This window comes from Mesoplodon densirostris, chromosome 2 (genome assembly GCF_025265405.1).
Source record: "Mesoplodon densirostris isolate mMesDen1 chromosome 2, mMesDen1 primary haplotype, whole genome shotgun sequence".
Lineage (NCBI taxonomy): Eukaryota > Metazoa > Chordata > Mammalia > Artiodactyla > Ziphiidae > Mesoplodon > Mesoplodon densirostris.
In genome coordinates this window covers 36211989-36233489 of record NC_082662.1, presented here as the reverse complement: position 1 = coordinate 36233489, position 21501 = coordinate 36211989, and the positions used below count along the sequence as shown (strand labels likewise).

Here is a 21501-nt window from a genome sequence, read left to right as displayed (position 1 = left end):
TATTTCATTTATTTCTGCTCTAATCTTTATTAGTTCCTTCCTTCTGATAAGTTTGGGTTTAATTTTTTTTTTTTTTAGTTCCTTAGAGTATAAATTTAGGTTGCTGATTTGAGCTCTTTCTTCTTGTTTAGTATACACGTCTTGCTATAAACTTCCCTCTTAGTACTGCTTTTCTTCATCCCATGAATTTTGGTATGTTGTGTTTTCATTTTGTCTCAAGATATTTTCTGGTTTCCCTTATGATTTCTTCCTTGACCCATTTGTTGCTCAAGAGTGGTTTGTTTAATTTCCACATATTTGTGAATTTTCCAATTTTCCTTCTGTTCCTGATTTCTAGTTTTATTTTATTGTAATCAGAAAAGATACTTGGTATGATTGTTTTGTGGCCTAACATGATCTATACTGGAGAATGTTCCATGTGTACTTGAGAAGAATGTGTATTCTGCTGATGTTGAATAGATAGAACATGATAGAATATTCTGTTTACACCTGTTAGGTCTGTTTGGTTTATTGTGTTGATCAGGTCTTCTATTTTCTTATTGATCTTCTGATTGTTCTATCCATTATCAAAAGTGGGGTACTGAAATATCCTACTATCATTGTGTTACTATTTTTCTCCTCAGATCTGCCAATGTTTAGTTCATATATTTCAGGGCTCTAATGTTAACTGTGTGTATATTTATAATTGTTACATCTTCCTGGTGAATGGACCCTTTTATCATTATATAATGTCCTTCTTTGTCTCTTGTGACAGTTTTTAACTAAAGTCTATTCTGTCTGATATAATATGGCCACTTCTACTCTCATTGGGTTTCTATTTGCATGGAATATTTTCCCTTCTTTTCACTTTCAGCCTATGTGTATCTTTACACATAAGATGAATCTCTTGTAGACAGCATACAATGAGTACAGGGTTTTTTTTTTTTAATCCATCCAGCCACTCCATGTCTTTTGATTAGGGAGTTGATCCATTTACATTTATTTATTTACTTGGCTGCATTGGGTCTTCGTTGCTGCGCGTGGGCTTTCTCTAGTTGCGATGAGCAGGGGGTCTACTCTTTGTTGCAGTGCATGGGCTTCTCATTGAGGTGGCTTCTGTGGAGCATGGGCTTTAGGTGTGCAGGCTTCAGTAGTCGCAGCACGCGGGCTCAGTAGTTGCAGCGCAGGGCTCAGTAGTTGTGGCTCATGGGCTCTAGAGCACAGGCTCAGTAGTTGTGGCACATGGGCTGAGTTGCTCCACAGCATATGGGATCTTCCCAGACCAGGGATTGAACCTGTGTCCCCTGCATTGGCAGGTGGATTCTTAACCACTGCACAACCAGAGAAGTCCCTCCATTTACATTTAAAGTAATTACTAAAAGGAAAGGACTTACTATTGTTCATTGTTTTCTGCCTGTCTTGTGACTATTTTGTCCTCTTTTACTCTCTTTCTGCCTTTCTTGTGTTGTTGACTTTTTGCATTGACATTCTTTGATTCCTTTCTTATTTTCTTTTGTGTATCTTCCATAGGTATTTTGTGTGTGTGTGGTTACCATTGGGCTTACACAAAACATCTTATAATAATCTGTTAATAATAATCTGTTTTAAGCTGATAACAATTTAACTTTAATAGTATATATAAACTCTTTTGAGATTGGATCAAGATGGTGGAGTAGAAGGACGTGTGCTCACTCCCTCTTGTGAGAGCACCGGAAGCACAACTAACTGCTGAACAATCATCAACAGGAAGACACTGGAACTCACCAAAAAAGATACCCCACATCCAAAGACAAAGGAGAAGCCGCAATGGGATGGTAGGAGGGGCGCAATCACAATAAAATCAAATCCCATAACCGCTGGGTGGGTGACTCACAAACTGGAAAACAATTATACCACGGAAGTCCACCCACTGGAGTGAAGGTTCTGAGCCCCATATCAGGCTTCCCAACCCAGGAGTCTGGCAACGAGAGGAGGAATTACCAGAGGATCAGACTTTGAAGGCTAACAGATTTGACTGCAGGACTTCGACAGGACTGGGAGAAACAGAGACTCCACTCTTAGAGGGCACATGCAAAGTAGTGTGCACATCAAGACCCAGGGGTAAGGAGCAGTGACCCCATAGGAGACTGAACCAGACCTACCTGCTAGTGTTGGAGGGTCTCCTGCAGAGGCAGGGTGTGGCTGTGGCTCACCGAGGGGACAAGGACACTGGCAGCAGAAGTTCTGGGAAGTACTCCTTGGCAGGAACCCTCCCAGAGTCTGCCATTAGCCCCACCAAAGAGCCTGTAGCCTCCAGTGCTGGGTCGCCTCAGGCCAAACAACCAACAGGGAGGGAACTCAGCCCCACCCATCAGCAGACAAGCGGATTAAAGTTTTACTGAGCTCTGCCCACCAGAGCAACACCCAGCTCTACCCACCACCAGTCCCTCCCATCAGGAAGCTTGCACAATCCGCTTAGATAACTTCATCCACCAGAGGGCAGACAGCAGAAGCAAGAAGAACTACAGTCCTGCAGCCTGTGGAACTAAAAGCACATTCACAGAAATACAGACAAAATGAAAAGGCAGAGGACTTTGTATCAGATGAAGGAACAAGATAAAACCGCAGAAAAACAACTAAATGAAGTGGAGTTAGGCAACCTTCCACAAAAAGGATTCAGAATAATGATACTGAAGATGATCCAGGACCTCAGAAAAAGAATGGAGGCAAAGATCAAGAAGATGAAAGAAATGTTTAACAAAGACCTAGAAGAATTAAAGAACAAACAAACAGAGATGAACAATACAATAACTGAAATGAAAAATACACTAGAAGGGATCAACAGGAGAATAACTGAGGCAGAAGAATGGATAAGTGACCTGGAAGACAGATGGTGGAAATCACTGCCATGGAACAGAATAAAGAAAAAAGAATGAAAAGAAATGAAGACAGCCTAAGAGACCTCTGGGACAACATTAAATGCACCAACATTCGCATTATAGGGGTCCCAGAAGGAGAAGAGAGAGAGAAAGGACCCAAGAAAATATTTGAAGAGATTATAGTCGAAAACTTCGCTAACATGGTAAAGGAAATAGCCACCCAAGTCCAGGAAGCACAGAGTTCCAGGCAGGATAAACATGAGGAGAAACATGCCAAGACACATAGTAATCAAATTGACAAAAATTAAAGACAAAGAAAAATTATTAAAAGAAACAAGGGAAAAATGACAAATAACATACAAGGGAACTCCCATAAGGTTAACAGCTGATTTCTCAGCAGAAGCTCTAAAAGCCAGAAGGGAGTGGCATAATATATTTAAAGTGATGAAAGGGAAGAACCTACAACCAAGATTACTCTACCCAGCAAGGATCTCATTCAGATTCAACAGAGAAATCAAAAGCTTTACAGACAAGCAAAAGCTAAAGGATTCACCACCACCAAACCAGCCCTACAACAAATGCTAAAGGAACTTCTCTAAGTGGGAAACACAAGAGAAGAAAAGGACCTACAAAAACAAACCTAAAACAATTAAGAAAATAGTAATAGGAACATACATATCGATAATTGCCTTAAATGTGAATGGATTAAATGCTCCAACCAGAAGACACAATCTCCCTGAATGGATACAAAGGCAAGACCCATCTATATGCTGTCTGCAAGAGACCCACTTCAGACCTAGGGACACATACAGACTGAAAGTGAGGGGATGGAAAAAGATATTCCATGCAAATGGAAATCAAAAGAAAGCTGGAGTAGCAATGCTCATATCAGATAAAATACACTTTAAAATAAAGAATGTTACAAGAGACAAGGAAGGATACTACATAGTGATCAAGGGATCAATCCAAGAAGAAGATATAACAATTATAAATATATATACACCCAACGTAGGAGCACCTCTATACATAAGGCAAATGCTAACAGCTATAAAAGAGGAAATTGACAGTAACACAATAATAGTGGGGGACTTTAACACCTCACTTACATCTATGGAAAGATCATCTAGACAGAAAATTAATAAGGAAACACAAGCTTTAAATGACACAACAGACCAGAGAGATTTAATTGATACTTATAGGATATTCCATCCAAAAACAGCGGATTACACTTTCTTCTCAAGTGCACATGGAACATTCTCCAGGATAGATCACATCTTGGGTCACAAATCAAGCCTCAATAAATTTAAGAAAATTGAAATCATGTCAAGCATCTTTTCCGACCACAACTCTATGAGATTAAATATCAATTACAGGGAAAGAAAATGTAAAAAACACAAACACATGGAGGCTAAACGATACGTTACTAAATAACCAAGAGATCACTGAAGAAATCAAAGAGGAAATAAAAAATACCCAGAGACTAATGACGACGAAACAAAAACATGACGATCCAAAACCAATGGGATGCAGCAAAAGCAGTTCTAAGAGGGAAGTTTATTGCAATACAATCCTACCTCAAGAAACAAGAAAAATCTCAAATAAACAATCTAACCTTGCACCTAAAGGAATGAGAGAAAGAAGAACAAACAAAACCCAAAGTTAGTAGAGGAAAGAAATCATAAAGATCAGAGCAGAAATAAATGAAACAGAAACAAAGAAAACAATAGCAAAGATCAATAAAACTAAAAGCTGGTTCTTTGAGAAGTCAAAATTGATAAAACTTTAGCCAGACTCATCAAGAAATAGAGGGAGAGGGCTCAAATCAATAAAATTAGAAATGAAAAAGAAGAAGTTGCAATGGACCATAGTAATACAAAGCATCATAAGAGACTACTACAAGCAACTCTATGCCATTAAAATGGACAACCTGGAAGAAATTGACAAATTCTTAGAAAGATATAACTTTCCAAGTCTGAACCAGGAAAATACAGAAAATATGAACAGACCAATTACAAGTAATGAAATTGAAACTGTGATTAAAAATCTTCCAACAAACAGACATCCAGGACCAGATGGCCTCACAGGTGAGTCCTATCAACATTTAGAGAAGAGCTAACACCCATCCTTTTCAAACTCTTCAAAAAATTGCAGAGGACGGAACACTCCCAAACTCATTCTACAAGGCCACCATCACCCTGATACTAAAACCAGACAAAGATACTACAAAAAAAGAAAATTACAGACTAGTATCACTGATTAATACGCATGCAAAAATACTCAACAGAATAGTAGCAAACAGAATCCAACAACATATTAAAAGGATCATACACCATCATCAAGTGGGATTTATCCCAGGGATGCAAGGATTCTTCAATATATGCAAATCAATCAATGTGATACACCATATTAACAAATTGAAGAATAAAAACCATATGATCATCTCAATAGATGCACAAAAGCTTTTGAGAAAATTCAACCCCCATTTATGATAAAAACTCTCCAGAAAGTGGGCAGAGGGAACCTACCTCAACATAATAAGGGCCATATACAACAAACCCACAGCAAACATAATTCTCAATGGTGAAAAACTGAAAGCATTTCCTCTAAGATCAGGAACAAGACAAGAATATCCACTCTCACCACTATTATTCAACATATTTTTGGAAGTCCTAGCCATGGCAATCAGAGAAGGAAAAGAAATAAAAGGAATACAAATAGGAAAAGAAGTAAAACTGTCACTGTTTGCAGATGACATACTATACATAGACAATCCTAGAGATGCCACCAGTAAACAACTAGAGCTAATCAATAAAGTTAATTGTAAAGTTGCAGGATACAAAATTAATGCACAGAAATCTCTTGTGTTCCTATACACTAACAACAAAAGATCAGAAAGAGAAATTAAGGAAACAATCCCATTCACCACTGCAACTAAAACAATAAAATACCTAGGAATAAGCCTTCCTAAGGAGGTAAAAGACCTGTACTCAGAAAACTATAAGACACTGATGAAAGAAATCAAAGATGACACAAACAGGTGGAGAGATATACCATGTTCTTGGATTGGAAGAATGAATATTGTGAAAATGACTCTACTACCCAAAGCAATCTACAGATTCAGTGCAATCCCTATCAAATTACGAATGGCATTTTTTACAGAACTAGAACAAAAGAGCTTAAATTTGTATGGAGACACAAAAGACCCGTAATAGCTAAAGCAATCTTGAGGGGAATAAAACGGAGCTGGCGGAATCAGACTCCCTAACTTCAGACTATACTACAAAGCTACAGTAATCAAGGCAATATGGTACTGGCACAAAAACAAAAATATAGATCAATGGAACAGGATAGAAAGCCCACAGATAAACCCACGGACCTATCAACTAATCTATGACAAAGGAGGCAAGCATATACAGTGGAGAAAAGACAGTCTCTTCAGTAAGTGGTGCTAGGAAAACTGGACAGCTACATGTAAAAGAATGAAATTAGAACACTCCCTAACACCATACACAAAAATAAACTCAAAATGGATTAAAGACCTAAATATAAGACCAGACACAATAAAACTCTTAGAGGAAAACACAGGAAGAACACTCTTTGACATAAATCACAGCAAGATCTTTTTTGACCCACCTACTAGGGTAATGGAAATAAAAACAAATATAAAGAAATGAGACCTAATGAAACTTAAAATCTTTTGCACAGCAAAGGAAACTATAAACAAGACGAAAAGACAACCCTCAGAATGAGAGGAGATATTTGCAAACGAATCAACAGACAAAGGATTAATCTCCAAAATTTATAAATAGCTCATGCAGCTCAATATTAAAAAAAACAAACAATCCAATAAAAAAATGGGCAGAAGACCTAAATAGACATTTCTCCAAAGAAGACATACAGATGAAAAGCTGCTCAACATCACTAATTTTTAGAGAAATGCAAATCAAAACTACAATGTGGGGCTTCCCTGGTGGCACAGTGGTTGAGAATCTGCCTGCTAATGCAAGGGGACACAGGTTCGAGCCCTAGTCTGGGAGGATCCCACATGCCGCGGAGCAACTAGGCCCGTGAGCCACAACTACTGAGCCTGCACGTCTGGAGCCTGTGCTCCACAACAAGAGAGGCCACAATAGTGAGAGGCCCATGCACCGCGATGAAGAGTGGCCCCCGTTTGCCACAAAAAGAGAAAGCCCTCACACAGAAACAAAGACCCAACACAGCAAAAATAAATAATAAGTTAATTAATAAACTCCTACCCCCAACATCTTCAAAAAAAAACCAACTACAATGTGGTATCACCTCACACCAGTTAGAATGGGCATCATCAGAAAATCTACAAACATCAAATGCTGCAGAGGGTGTGGAGGAAAGGGAACCCTCTTGCACTGTTGGTGGGAATGTAAATTCCAGCCACTATGGAGAACAGTATGGAGGTTCCTTAAAAAACTAAAAATAGAATTACCATATGACCCAGCAATCCCACTACTGGGCATATACATCCAGAGAAAACCATAATTCAAAAAGACACATGCACCCCAATGTTCATTGCAGCACTATTTACAATAGCCAGGTCATGGAAGCAACCTAAATGCCCATTGACAGACAAATGGATAAAGAAGATGTGGTACATATATACAATGGAATATTACTCAGCCATAAAAAGGAACGAAATTGGGTCATTTGTAGAGACGTGGATGGACCTAGAGACTGTCATATGGAGTGTAGTAAGTCAGAAAGAGAAAAACAAATATGGAATATTAACGCATATTATGTGGAATCTAGAAAAATGGTACAGATGAACCAGTTTGCAAGGCAGGAATAGAGACACAGATGTAGAGAACATGCATATGGACACCTAGGGGGAAAGTGGGGGGGCGGTGGTGGTGGGATGAATTGGGAGATTGGGATTGACATATATACAGTAATATGTATAGAATAGATAACTAAAAAGAGCCTGCTGTATAAAAAATAAAAATTCAAAAAAAAACTCCTTTGCATCTCCCCACCCCTACTTTATACTGATGTCAAATTATATCTGTATATAAATTGTATCCATTAACATAGTTTTATAGTTATTTTTATGCTTTTGTCTTTTAAATTCTATACTGAATTAAAAGTGCTTTTCATAACACCACTACAGTATTATAGTATTTTCTATTTGTCTATATTTTTATCTTTACCAACAAGCTGTATATTTTTATATGCTTTTTTGTTTCAACTTGCAGACTCCCTTTAGCTTTTCTTATAAGGCAGGTCTAGTGGTGATGAATTTCCACAGCTTTTGTTTATCTAAGAAAGTCTTTGTCTTTCATTCTGAAAGACAGTTTTTCCAGATACAGTATTATTGGTTGGCAGGTTTCTTTTTTTCTTTCAGCACCTTGAATGTATTATTCCACTCACTTCTGGTTTGTACAGTTTCTCCTAGAAATACATCAGTAATCTTATGGGAGCTACCTTGTATGTAACAAGTTGCTTTTCTATTGCTGCTTTCAAGATTCTCTATCTTTGACTTTTGACAGTTTGATTATAATGTGTCTTGGTGTGAGCCCCTTTGGAGTCATCATACTTGGAGTCCTTTGAGCATATTCGATGTCTAATTCCTTCCTCGGTTTGGGGAGATTTTTGACCATTATTTCTTCAAATATGCTTTCTTTCCTGTTCTCTCTCTTTTCTCTTTCTGGAACTCCCATAATGCATATATTGGTGTACTCTTATGGTGTCCCATAAGTCCCTTAGGCTTTCTTCACTTTTCTTCATTCTTTTTTATTTTTGTTCCTATGACTCTAAATAATTTCAAGTGACCTTCTTTGGGTTTGCTGATTCTTTCTTCTGTTTGATCAAGTATGCTGCTGAACCCCTCGAATAAGTTTTCAATTCACTTATTGTATTCTGCAGCTCCAGAATTTGGTTCTTTTTTATAGTTTCTGTCTCTTTGTTGATATCCTCATTTGGATGGGCTTCTGTGAGGGGAAGACCTTTAATAATTAACCTGACTAGAGATTCTGGGGAATCTCTGAAAACTTTTTTGGTGGAGACGACTTCTCTGAGCTTGTGCAGCTAATTTTCCAATTAGAGAGGTCTGCTGGTTTCTTTTTCAGGTTTCTTTTTCATAATCTCTTGCTCCCTCTGGTGTCTGTCTGTGGTACTGAAAGTTCTCTGGTGCTACAGCGTCAAACCACCTCACTCAGCAGCATCCCAAACTATGTTGTGCTTAGGGGCATCCGAAGTACTTTGGCTCCCCATCAGTACTGCAAATCAAGAGAGACAGAAACCAGTCCCTCGGGCAACCCTCTGAAAAGCCAGAACGTTGAATGCATATTCCACTCTTCTTCCCACCCTCACCCCAACCCCTTGAAAAACAACCCAAGTTGAGCTGTGCCTGCTTGTGGGTTTCTGGAGTTCTCAAAAAGATATTTTGGTCCATACATTGTTGTTAAGCTGGTGTCTCTGTTGAGGACTGACATTTGGGACTTCCTATTCCACTATCTTGCTGAAATCACTGCCCTATCTCTTTCTTGTAATATGGTATTTTATTTTATCTAAAACAGCATCTAATTTTGGAGATGTTAAAATGTGGAGGAAAAATGACCAATGGCAAGAGTAAGACATCATACATAGTAAGATGAGCCCCAGTCTTGTTATGGCAGAAATTCACCTCTAAGTATTAGAATGAAAGATTAGGGTGCTGTAATAAAGAGACCAAACAACACAGTGGCTTGGAGTACAAAAAAAGTGTGTTTCTCTCTCACTAACAGTTTTTAAATGTGTATCCAAGTGAATGGGGTAGGACTGCTACATGCTAAATTCAAAAACCCACTTCTTTTTATCCTGTTGCTCTGCCATCCACTAAGATACAATATCTGGGACATACTTATACTAAAAATGATTCATTGTTTATCTGAAATTCAAATTTAACCGGGTGCCTTGTGTTTTATCTGGCAAGTCTACACTAGGACATTGTATAGTCCGCAACCATCAAAGCTGGGCTCCTGCAGGTTACAGCTGGTAAAAAGGGGAAAGAAAATGATGTGAAGGCATGCCTGCTTTCTTGAGGGTCTAGGCCCAGGAATGTCATATACCATTTCTGCTCATTTTCCATTGGCAAGAACTTAAATTATAGGATTATACCTAACTACAAAGGAGACTAGGAAATGTTAGTTAGTTAAGTGCCCCCAATAAAAAAGGTGAACAGATTTTGGAGGACAACCAGCAGTCTTCATCATAAGAAGCTGATCTTCTGTGTCCTTTATTTCTTCTTTCCCTATCTCTGTATTTTGCCTTATATTTTAGGGGCTTTTCTTGATGTTATCTCCCAAGTGGTTTCTTGAATATCTTATTTTAGCTATCATATACTTAATATCCAAAAGTTATTTCTAATTTTCCAGTTGGTCTCTTTCCACTAGCAACCTTTCTTGTTCTATGGAGGTAGTTTCTTCCCAGATCTTCCTGAGGATATCATTAGAGTTTTTAAAGACTCTACTGTGCCAGAGAGCCCAGAAATAAACCCACACCTTTATGGTCAATTAATCTACAATGAAGGAGATGAGAATATACAATGGCGAAAAGACAGTCTCTTCAATAGGTGGTGCTGGAGAACTGGACAGCTACATGTAAAAGAATGAAATTAGAACATTCTCTCACACCATATACAAAAATAAACTCAAAATGGATTAAAGACCTATATGTAAGGCTAGAAACCATAAAACTACTAGAAGAAAACATAAGTAGAACACTCTTTGATATAAATCATAGCAATATTTTTTTGGATCTCCTAAGGCAAAGGAAACAAAAGCAAAAATAAACAAATGGGACCTAATGAAACTTAAAAGCTTTTGCACAGCAAAGGGAACCTCAACAAAATTAAAAGACAACCTACTGAATGGGAGAATACATTTGCAAATGATATGACCAATAAGGGGTTAACATACAAAATATATAAACAGCTCATACAACTCAATATCAAAAGAACAACCCAATTTCAAAATGGCCAGAAGACCTAAACAGACATTTTTCCAAAGAAGATATACAGATGGCCAACAGGCACATGAAAAGATGTTCAACATCATTACTCATCAAAGAAATTAAAACACAATGAGATATCACCTCACACCTGTCAGAAAGGCTATCATCAAAAAGACTACAAATAACAAATGTTGGCAAGGACATGGAGAACAGGGAACCCTGTACACTGTTGGTGGGCATGTAAATTCGTGCAGCCACTGTGGAAAACAATATGGAGGTTTCTCAAAAAAACTAAAAATAGAACTACCATATGACTCAGCAATTGCACTCCTGGATATATAGCTGAAAAAACAAAAAAACCAAAACAAAATCCCACTAATTCAAAAAGATACATGTACCTCAATGTTTGTAGCAGCATTATTTACAATGGCCAAGGTGTGGAAACAAGTTAAGTGTCCATCAACAGATGAATAGATAAAGAAGATGTGGTATATATATACAATGGAATATTAGCCATAAAGAATGAAATTTTGCCATTTGCAGCAACATGGATGGACTCAGAGGGTATTATACTTACTGAAATAAATCAAATACTGTATGTTATCCCTTATATGTGAAATCTAAAAAAATAACACAAATGAATGAATATAACAAAACAGAAGCAGACTCACAGATACAGAAAACAAACTAGCGGTTACCAGTGGGGAGAGGGAAGAGGGAGGGGCAAGATAGGGATAGGGGATTAAGTTACTAACTACTACGTATAAAGTAAATAAGCTACAAGGATATATTGTACAGCACAGAGAATATAACTAATGTTTTATAATAACTTAAATGAAGTATAATCTATAAAAATTCTGAATCACTATGTTGTACACCAGAAACTCATATAATATTATAATCAACTATACCTCAATTAAAAAAAAAAGATTCTACTGTGCCACTACAACTTTCTGTTGTCCAGAGTCACTTATTCTGTTTATCTTGTCTCTCTCTTATGCTTTTAGTTGTCTTTATAATTCTGGTCCTCCTGGTTGCGTGTTTATGAAATAACAGACCAACAATCTTAGTAACTGAGCTGGTGTCTTCTGTTGCTGTATATTTCCTCTGTTTCCCTGAGACAGAACATGAAGGACTTTTGGCAGTAGGGTTTTCTGGCAGGCATTACTGTAGGGTGAGTGTGTGGGTGATTGTTGGGGGAAAGGGTGGGGGGAGGGTTTATAAATGTCACAATAACAAAAGTTTTATTCTGGGCTGTCAACACATTAAACACCCTAGATTTCTCCTGGGGACTTACTGTATTTCTATAGAATGAGCCTTCTTGGTTTTGCTGTGTGTGTGTGTATGTGTGTTTTGCTTGTCTGGAAGTAAGTGCCAATCACTCTCCATTTTGAAGGTAAAGGGGTTAGGGGGTGACTGGTACAAGCTTCTGCATAGACAGACCTTCTACAAATGCCCTTGTTTTTAGGTCCACTTTTCATGTCTGTCTCAGCACTTGCTGGTTATGAGTTCAGAGCCTCTCTGGAATCTTGCCAGGAAGACTGGCTCTCACTCCCATTGCCTACCTTCCGGGCTATGGCTTCCTCCACTCTGTTGAGCAACCAGTGTACTGTCATTTACTTCTAGAAATTTGTTGAAGTCTCTACACTTGCCACCCCTCTTCCCTGCCATTCTCTTTGCTGTTATGTGTTTATATTCCTATTCTGTCATTTTAATGAAGGTCTCAAAAGGAAGGGGAAACAATCACTTGTGCTCACACTACTGTCTTGAACTTTAATATGTTTACATGCTTTGCAAATCTTCAAGGGTATTTATTTGTTTGGGTTTTCTACAGCTGCTTTTTTTGGGGTGGGTGTACCACCGTTAAGTGGTGAGACCTTGTTCTGCTGAGCCCCTTGATGTGTTTTTGTATACAAATTAGTATCAGAGGCTGAGGAAAGCTAAACAGCTTTTTATAATAGAGTAAAACAACCTGGAATTTCCATGGCAATCTGGAGGAGAAGGGGTAAGGACAGCAATGGGAAGAAAGAAGAGCAGGGACTTCCCTTGTGGTCCAGTGGGTAAGACTCTGGACTCCCAATGCATGGGACCCGGGTTCAATCCCTGGTCAGGGAACTAGATCCTGCATGCTGCAACTACGAGTCTGTATGTCGCAACTATGAGTTCTCATGCCTGCGCATGCCGCAACGAAGACCCAGCACAGCCAAAATAAATAAATAAATTTTTTTAAAATAAAAAAAGAAGAGCAAGTTAGTCACACACCATGATGTGACCTCTCCCCAAGATTCCCAATTTCTTCAAGGGATTCTAAATGCACAAAATGCTTGGTATGACAGAACTTCTCAGGGAACCCATGAAGGTGCTTAGTTCTGTGATAAGGCAAATGGGGACAAAACAGATGATAAAATAAAATTCATATTTTATGGTAAGACAAGAAAAATTAAAATAACATTTTTCTTTTTTCCTCCTCCCTCCCCTTTAGTGTGTGTTGTGCACCTGCACTAACCAGACCTCATTAGGAGGTAACATTCCTTCTTAATCTCATCAAGGGTCATAACTCCTTGGGAGATAACCTTCCTTCTTAATCTTGTAAGGGCCCATGAAGACCCATGACCCACTACTTGCTTTGTACACGTAGATCTGGATTGTGTAAACTGTCAACAATACGTCACTTAATACACAGTCCTCTGTCCCAGAAACTTATATATAACTGAGCTTTGACCTCTAACGGGTGGAACAGTTCCCAGAGCTTTCTGAGAGGCTGTTCCCGGGTCATAATACCCAGTTTGGCTCTAATAAAATTTTCCATTTCTTTCTTAGATCGACTGATTAACTTTTTGTCAACACAGAGGACTGCACAGACCACAGGAACCTCAGGCAAGAGACCGTGAGAGCATAAGGGCCAGGAATCTGCAGAAATTGTGGCGGGTTTAGACTCTCCCGTGCTGTGGCTTTGGCAAGGCTCTGAGGCAATCAGAGAGCTCTCTGTGGGTTGGGAGGCCCCAGCTGGCACCTGGCTTCTATATACACGTTCCCGACTTACTTGCCCCCTTTGGTTCATACTCCACACTAGCCTGGTGTTCTTCCTAGAGGGTGAATGCAATCATGCCATCCCTCGGCTTTAAAATTCTCTACTGTCCACAATCTGAAATTCTTTATCCTGGCATCCAACACCCTTCATGACTTGGCCTCCAACTACCTAACAAGCCTCATCTCCTCCTCACACGGGACAATCTTCACTACCTCAAATGTTTCACCGTTCCCTAAAACACTAAGGCTTCCCTTCCATCGGAAATAGACTTCCTCTTCTTTTTACCTAGTAAACACTTACTCATTCTCCAAGACCAAATTCAATCCCTCTCTCAGCCTTCTCCTCCCCTGCAGAGTTAGCCATCCCACCTGTGTTCCCCCAACACCTTGTTCAGAAGGGAGTTTCTCTTCCTCCGAGTTCCTTGCAGGAAGGACTGTGTCTTACTCACTTTTGGGGCCCAATGACTAGTACAGGCCAGGTTAGGGCCCTCTCCGGGGCTCCCACAGCCCCCAGGGCACAACTGTAATGACACCTATCATCCTGCCTTGGAACTCTGGGTTTCAGTGCCAATCTCCTGCACTCAAAGGGAGAAACTTGGGAAAACAGAGTAGAAATTACTTTTTTGAGAGGGAAATTTATACTTATAAAGGAAATCTCCATTTGTTAAGGGTGTCTACCTCGCTGCACTTGAAGGAGATGACTAAATCATAAGAGAATGTTACCAATGGAGAAGGCAGAGACTTAATCTGCATAACAAACCTTTACCTTTGTTTACCCTGCTTTTCCTGGTAACTTCCCATAACTGGCTTCCTCTCCCGCCCTCACCTTTCTTTATTTCATATTTGGCTAAAGATGGTTTAGGCCACCTGGGCAAGTTAGCTCATTTTCCCTGGGTGTCTCCCAGGTATACGTGAGGTATACACATGAATAACCTTGTTTTTCTCTTGTTAATCTGTCTCTTGTTACAGGGGTCTCAGCCAAGAACTCTGAAGGGTAAAGGGACAGTTATTTTTCACCCCCTACAAGGGGGACAGCTACCTGGGACCGAGAGGCTCCCCCTTCTTCCACCTGTCACTAGCCCGCTACTGCAGGTGAAGGAGCTCTGTGGGCTGTACCCTGGTCTGGTGTCGCAACCCAGGACTTGAGAGCATTATTGGTGGAAATTAAACCCAGGGTGGGAGCCTCAGGCCAGTAGGCTGAGGCCCTGGACAGTGTCCTAGAGCAGGGGGAAGAGAAAGTCCTGCAGCTTCTCAGTCAGATGAGGAGAAAGAAGAGCAAGCCCCCGCTTGTCCTCAGGTCCCGAAACACCCTGGGGACAAGAGCAGGACACTGCACTGCCCTGGAGATGCCCTATGGAGAGGGAGAACAAGAAGGCGCTTCACGGGGCTCCAGCTGATCCCTCTGTCCTTGTCCAGACTTCTCCCCAGCAGACCTTACCCTCAGCAGCTTTGCCTTGGCTCTGTACAGCCCACCTTTCCCAGGAGCATCAACTCCTAGGCCCAGCCAAACAACCATGAGAGAGATGTGACAGAACTACCTCCTTCTGGGATGGGGCCACTCTAAGGGGTGGCGGGAACTGACAGGGAGCGGGGCTCCAGGGAGCAAGGCTTAACGACCATACGGCCATTAAGAAGGCATCAGTATGAGGCCTGGGTTGGTTACAATCCCAGGTGAGCCGCCTAGTAGCCATGTGACCTTAAATGAGCAAGTCACTTGATCTAACTGAACCTCAATTTCATCATCTGCAAAATGGAAACAATAATTACCTTGCAGAATTGTGAAGATTTAGAAATTAGGCCCAATAGTAAATGCTGTTATAATCACTATTTTCCAACACCCAGATGTGTGTAGGATTGGCTCCAGGCCTCTCTTCCAGGCTCTGACAAAAGCAATCCTGTAATTTGCCTGCACTACTGTATTGTGATAGTGAATGGGAAAGAAGTTATGTTACCCAGACAGTAATGGGTTAATGTCTCCCTGTTGACTAGAGACTCTGGGGAAATGCCTTGATTCCAAGGAGTGAGTAGTGGATGGTAGGCAGCAAGGCCTGTGGGTAAAGGTGCACGTGGGTCTCTCCTTTCATCTGGGATCTCATAGCAGAAGGAACCCAGAACTTTCAGAGCAGAAAGAGACCAGGCATGACTGCCTGTTCCAACAGAAGTTGGGGTCCAGGGGCTCTGCCTATGGCTGTACTGATGTCCCTTGTACCTTTCCTATCACGGGGGAGAGAGTTCAGGGGTCAAGTTCCTCCAGTGCTGAGGAAAGAAAGAGGGCCTGAACATAGGCTAAGTGTGCACAGCTTTTCCCTTCTCCCTGCCTACCCCCAACCTCCCTTCCCTGTTCTGGACCCTGTCGGGCATCCAGTTAAAACTCCCTTAGTTGAGGCGGGGAGAACCCCCTGCTTCCTGACACATAATAGCCGCTTGATAAATGTTGGTGGATGGAACTGAATTGCATGAAGGCCATAAGGTTGATGGGAGGGAAAGGGCTTCATGTGAATTCAGGCCAGGGGCAGGGAGCCTGCGGGTGGTCACCACACCAGGATCAAGTGCCGGGAGTTGATGAGGGCCCCACCCTTCTAGGTTTGCCTGCTGTTGAAACCTGACAGCCACCCCACATCAGAGAACACAGGAGCCACATCTTCACTGTCAGTATTCCTAGTAACTAGGAGGAAGACAGAGAGGAAGGAAGTGGGGAGGGAAGAAAGAAGGGGAGAGGAAAGGGAGGAGAAAGGGAAGAGGAAAAGGGAATGAAGGAGAAAATAAAGGAAGCTAGCAAAAAAGGAAGTCAGAGAGTGAATAAATGGACTAGTCGGGACTCAATAGCCTGGACCAACACAGAAAACCTAGCCTATGAACTTGGTCAAAAAAGGGCAAATGAGATCGGCCAGCAAGTTATGTCCCAAGATCAAAGCAGGTCCTGGGCCTCACTGGCAGCAGACTCCGAAAGAATCACAGCAGTTGTCACTAAGGCTCTGGGTCTGGAAGGATTACCAAGCTCCCCAGACTGAGAGGAGAACAGCAGACCTAGCTTGGTAATGAGCAAAATGAAGAGCTGCCCTTGGAATCAGACACACCTGATTGGAATCCCAGCTCAGCCATTAGGTCAGGCCATTTAACCCCTCAGAATTTCCTTATCTTGACAATGGGGATACTACTACTTTGCAGACAAGTCATGGAGATCAGAAATAATGGTGTATAATAACTGGCATTCAGTAGGTGTCAGATGGCAACTTCTTTTCAAAGTTTTATTTATTTATTTATTTTGGCAACATGGCATGCGGGATCTTAGTTCTTCAACCAGGGATCGAACCTGTGCCCCCTGCAGTGGAAGCATGGAGTCTTAACCACTGGACCTCCAGGGAAGTCCCTGGCAACTTCTATTATAAGGGAGCAATTCCTACATGCAAGTTGGGTGGCTATATGTTTAAAATATTTTGTATGGAGATTTTCAAGGAGCAGGAAAATGTATATGAAATAAACTGGATCAGCTTCGTAAACTGAAAAGGATCCTACAAAATGTCAGGAAATTGTTTGGGAAGTCGTCTTTTATGGTTAGAAAAAATACAGGCTTTGGGTTTGGGTGGAAGTAGGTTAGGTTCCTGACCCTGCCACTGACTTGCCATGTAAGCCTGTTTCTCCATCTGTCAAATGTGGGTAACTCTTCACAGGGTTGTTGTGAGAATAGGATGATGACTGGCATATCCCTTCCTGGGTAGGCGGCAAGACCCCGTGCGACAGGTCAGGTCATCAGCAGTGCTAGAGTCACATTCTGCCAACTGGCTACAAATGAGGAGGGCCCCTCACTCTGGAAGAGCAGGGCTCCAGATTGGCAAGAGAGATAGAGAGGGGTCTTTTGTATTTGTTGGAGGCAATTTGGATGAACACTAAAGCTCCATGCGGAAAACACTGAAAACTGCCATGTGGAGCCTTCAGAAGGGCAGAAAGCCAGGCCTGATCCCTAACAAGCTATATCCCTAACAAGTAGTTCAGTTAGGAATTGAACTACTGCTACTAAGGGCAGACCTTAGGTTCATCTGGTCCCACCCTTCACCCCCTATTCCCTGTCACTGTCATTTTTCCTAGGCACCGACTAAGTGTCAATCAATAATCAATCTAAAGTTGAAAAGGTTCTCATGCTTGGCACTGACATCCCACAGGGCAAAGGGTCCAGGGCTGTATCAAGAGGCCACGCTAACTCCCACTTACAGGGAATCACTTGGTCCCAGGCCAGCCCCCTAAGTGGCTCCTCCTTCAGAAGCCAGCAAGGTGAATGCAGTGAAAGAGCATCAGCTCAGAATCAAGGGAGGCCCAGGTCTGAACTCTGGCTCCGCCACATACCTGCTGTGCGACTTCACAGCGAGTGACTTCACCTTTTCTCACTTGTCTCATCTTACTCCCTTGCGGTTGCTGCGACAACTGAATGAGATAAAGAATGTGAAAGTGACCTGCAGAATCCAGGGCATCGAGTGGATGCTCAGTTAATATTACTTCCTTCCCTTTCCCCTTCCTCCTCACAGACCTCAGAGTCAGCTGCTTCCTTTTGCTTTTCAGAGCAGCCACCCATTCTTTCTTGGAATTCAACTCCCTTCCAGAGTGGCTGTGGTGCAACCACCTCCCCACTTCTTCGATGCCCCCAAATAAGTACACGGGTCCTTTTCATTAAAGGGTTTTACTGCTAACCCTGGGGAAACAGATGCGCGTTGGGGCGGGGGTGACAAGTCACAAACAGGAGGGAGTGTGAGGGTCCCTGGATCATGGCTCCTTGAGGGCTTCCCTTTCATTCCGAAAGTAGGACCTCAGACCTCTTCTCTGGGCCGCGGGGGCCCCTTTCTCCCCTGCTCCTCCCAGCCCACCTGAGGCACAGCAGGTGGGAACGAGTGGACCACTGCAGTGTGCCCTAAGCGGTCCACATACTATACAAAGGACCTCCAGACAGTGATGTCCACCTCACAGGTACTTCCTCAAAGGCCAGGGGACGGTTGCCCAAATGATATGAGCATGTCCTAAGCCTACCTTATTTCTCTTTCACCCCAAGGAGGTGAGGCCAAGACGGGGTCCTCTGACTTTCTACCACAAGAAATCGGCCTGGAAAAGAAGTGAAGATTTTTACTCAGAGTCCCTTCTCAGGACTTCCTGGAGATCCTGGCTTCAGAGGCAACAGAAAACCATTCTCCAAAGTGGGGGGAAGGGCTTGAGGTCAAGGGGGCAGCAGGAGATCCTAAAGATCTTTCTGCACTAGGTTGGGGTCCCACGCTCTGCTCTCTCTCTTCCTCGCCCTCTTCAGCTGGAATCTTTCCCAGCCTGCTCTCCCCGGTGAGTTTTCTGGTGGCGGATGAGATTGGAGCTGCGGGAGAAGTGCTTCCCGCACAGCGTGCACCGGTAGGGCTTCTCGCCCCTGTGGGTCCTCTGGTGCGCCCCAAAGTTGGAGATGTCGCTGAAGGTCCGCCCGCACTCGGCGCACTCATAGGGCCGCTCGCCCGTGTGGGTGCGGTGGTGCACGCCGAAGCTGGAGCTGTTGCTGAAGCTCTTCCCGCACTCGCAGCAGATGTAGGGCGCCGGCTCCAGGTGGGTCCGGTAGTGCACGGCCAGCGCCGAGCTCTGGCTGAAGCTCTTGCCGCAGATGTCGCAGCGGAAGGGCTGCCTGCCCAGGTGATCCTGCTGGTGCGTGGTGAGGTCCGAGTGCCGGCGGAAGCTCTCCTCGCAGTTGGGACACTTAAAGTGCTTCTCCTCCAGGTGGATGCGCTCGTGCCGGATGCGGTTGGAGCTTCTCGAGAAGCTCTTGCCACACTCAGAACACTTGTAGGGTTTCTCGCCTGTGTGGATCCGCTGGTGTGTTCTCAGGTTGGAGGTGTTATTGAAGGTTTTGCCACACTGGGCACAGATAAAGGGCTTCTCATCAGCCTCGGGCCTCGGATGAGCAGAGAGGTCCTCTGGCTCTCCAGCGGGGACAGGGACGTCCTGCGGTGGCTTCTCTGGATAGAGCCCTTGTGGCCCCTCCGACAGGCTTGCTTGCCCACGCTCTTTCTCCCCACCTGGGATCCAAGGACCCTCCGAGTCGTCCACTCTCCGTGGCTTATGACCCCGTTCCCCGTCCTCGGGCAGGTGCTGTTCTGGGCTCTGCTCCTTCTCACTGCCCATCTCTGGACCCTGAGAAGGAACACAAATGGCCAACACCTTTATTCCTTGGGTCAGGCCAGACCCCAGGGGATCTTTCGTCCTGGTGGAAGGGGTGGATATACACCATCCCTATGGAACCATCCGTGAGAAATAACCTCAATTAACTGGAATACTTGGATAGAATGCCTTTACTTACTTTCAAGTGACAAACTTCCACAGATATTTAAAGCTACCCACCAGAGCAAAAAGAAGGCCCCAGCTTTGTCCACCCCCAAAAGATATCTGTATGATTTGCATAAGGTCACTTTTCTTAATACCACTAAACAATGACAGTCTAGACTCTAATTCACCTACAAGTAAAGGAGCTTCCATTTGGGGATGAGTTCAATTTTTCTGCCTAACTGTTAAGTTAAATCTTTTTTGAAAAGCCTTCCTTAAAAGTATCCACCTACTTGCCTGCTTTCAAAATGAAGATAACAGAATCTCTAATTCTTGAGGCTCTCCTACTCGTTTACAAGGCCCAGCTCTGAATCCTCTTAAGTGTGCACTCCTTCCCTTCCCCAGACCTCACCATAGTCTAGCAAATAAAGGCTCAACATCTGGGTCCTCCAAGACCCACTGAGGGCCTGGGCTGTGTCTGTTCTGATTGGTCAGTACCCACTTCCACTCAAACACCACACACAGCAGTGCATACACAGATAGTCTCACACATAGACTCACACCACACACAGCCATACTCACGTACCAAACACACTCAGCCACACTCACAACACACATACATATCACGCAGTCACACATACACAGTCACACACGTACATACCACACACACCCCTCCCACACAGAGCCACATTGGAGGCCATACAATTACACACCATACACACATCCAGCTATACTCACACACCACACACAGTCTCCCAGACACACATTCCCTGCCCCCCTCCCACACACAGTGCCCAACACAGGGCCTACTTATGCAAACATCAGCAAATGCTTGCTAAGCTGCACAGACTCCTTTGAGTTCTGACAGCCAAGGACAGGGAATGAGGGGAAGAAAGTACTGATAAGAGGAGAGTGGTATTTCCTCTGAACCTTGAAGAAATAACAGCATTTCAAAAGGCAGAGTGGGCTGGTGGAGATACTGTACAGAGTGACATGAACAAAGGGATGAGGGAGGGAAGCACAGACTATGATGGGGCATTGATGATAGAAAATGAAAGCTTCATAATTGCTCCAGGTGGGGTCCGGTAATGGAAGGGACACTGACTAAAGTTAGGGTTGGATCCCTATAGTGACACAGACTGTCTTTACAACTCCGCAAATTACTCAACCACTCTGAGCCTCAACTTCCACATCACTAAAATTGTGATACCAACAGACACAGCAGGACTTTGTTAGAGAAAGTGCCTGTAATATGCTCAGTGTAAAGTGTGGCAGTACTGGTCATTCAGTACATGACAGCTGCTACTACAGTTGTTGAAGATGCTACATGCTAGCCCTGTGAAGAAGGCAAGAATGAAAAAGATCCCTTACATGATCTTGTTAGGAAAGAAAA

At 42.7% G+C, this 21501-nt stretch overlaps 1 protein-coding gene across 4 annotated transcripts in view; it reads right to left on the bottom strand.

Moving 5' to 3' along the window:
* Nucleotides 1–21501, bottom strand: part of ZNF691 (zinc finger protein 691) — a 77828-nt gene that overhangs the window by 53339 nt on the left and 2988 nt on the right. For 2 of the 4 annotated variants that reach the window (XR_009531124.1, XR_009531123.1), the window contains exons 2-3: nt 18846–19979; nt 18171–18248 (exon numbers count right to left, since the gene is read on the bottom strand). Coding sequence is in view for 1 of the 4 variants with exons in the window: in XM_060089646.1 (XP_059945629.1) it covers nt 19113–19970 (858 nt within the window). In the remaining 3 variants the exon portion in view is untranslated. Of the gene's footprint in view, nt 1–18170; nt 18249–18485; nt 19980–21501 lie in introns of those variants that run through there. The other 2 variants (XR_009531125.1, XM_060089646.1) reach the window with 2 other exon arrangements.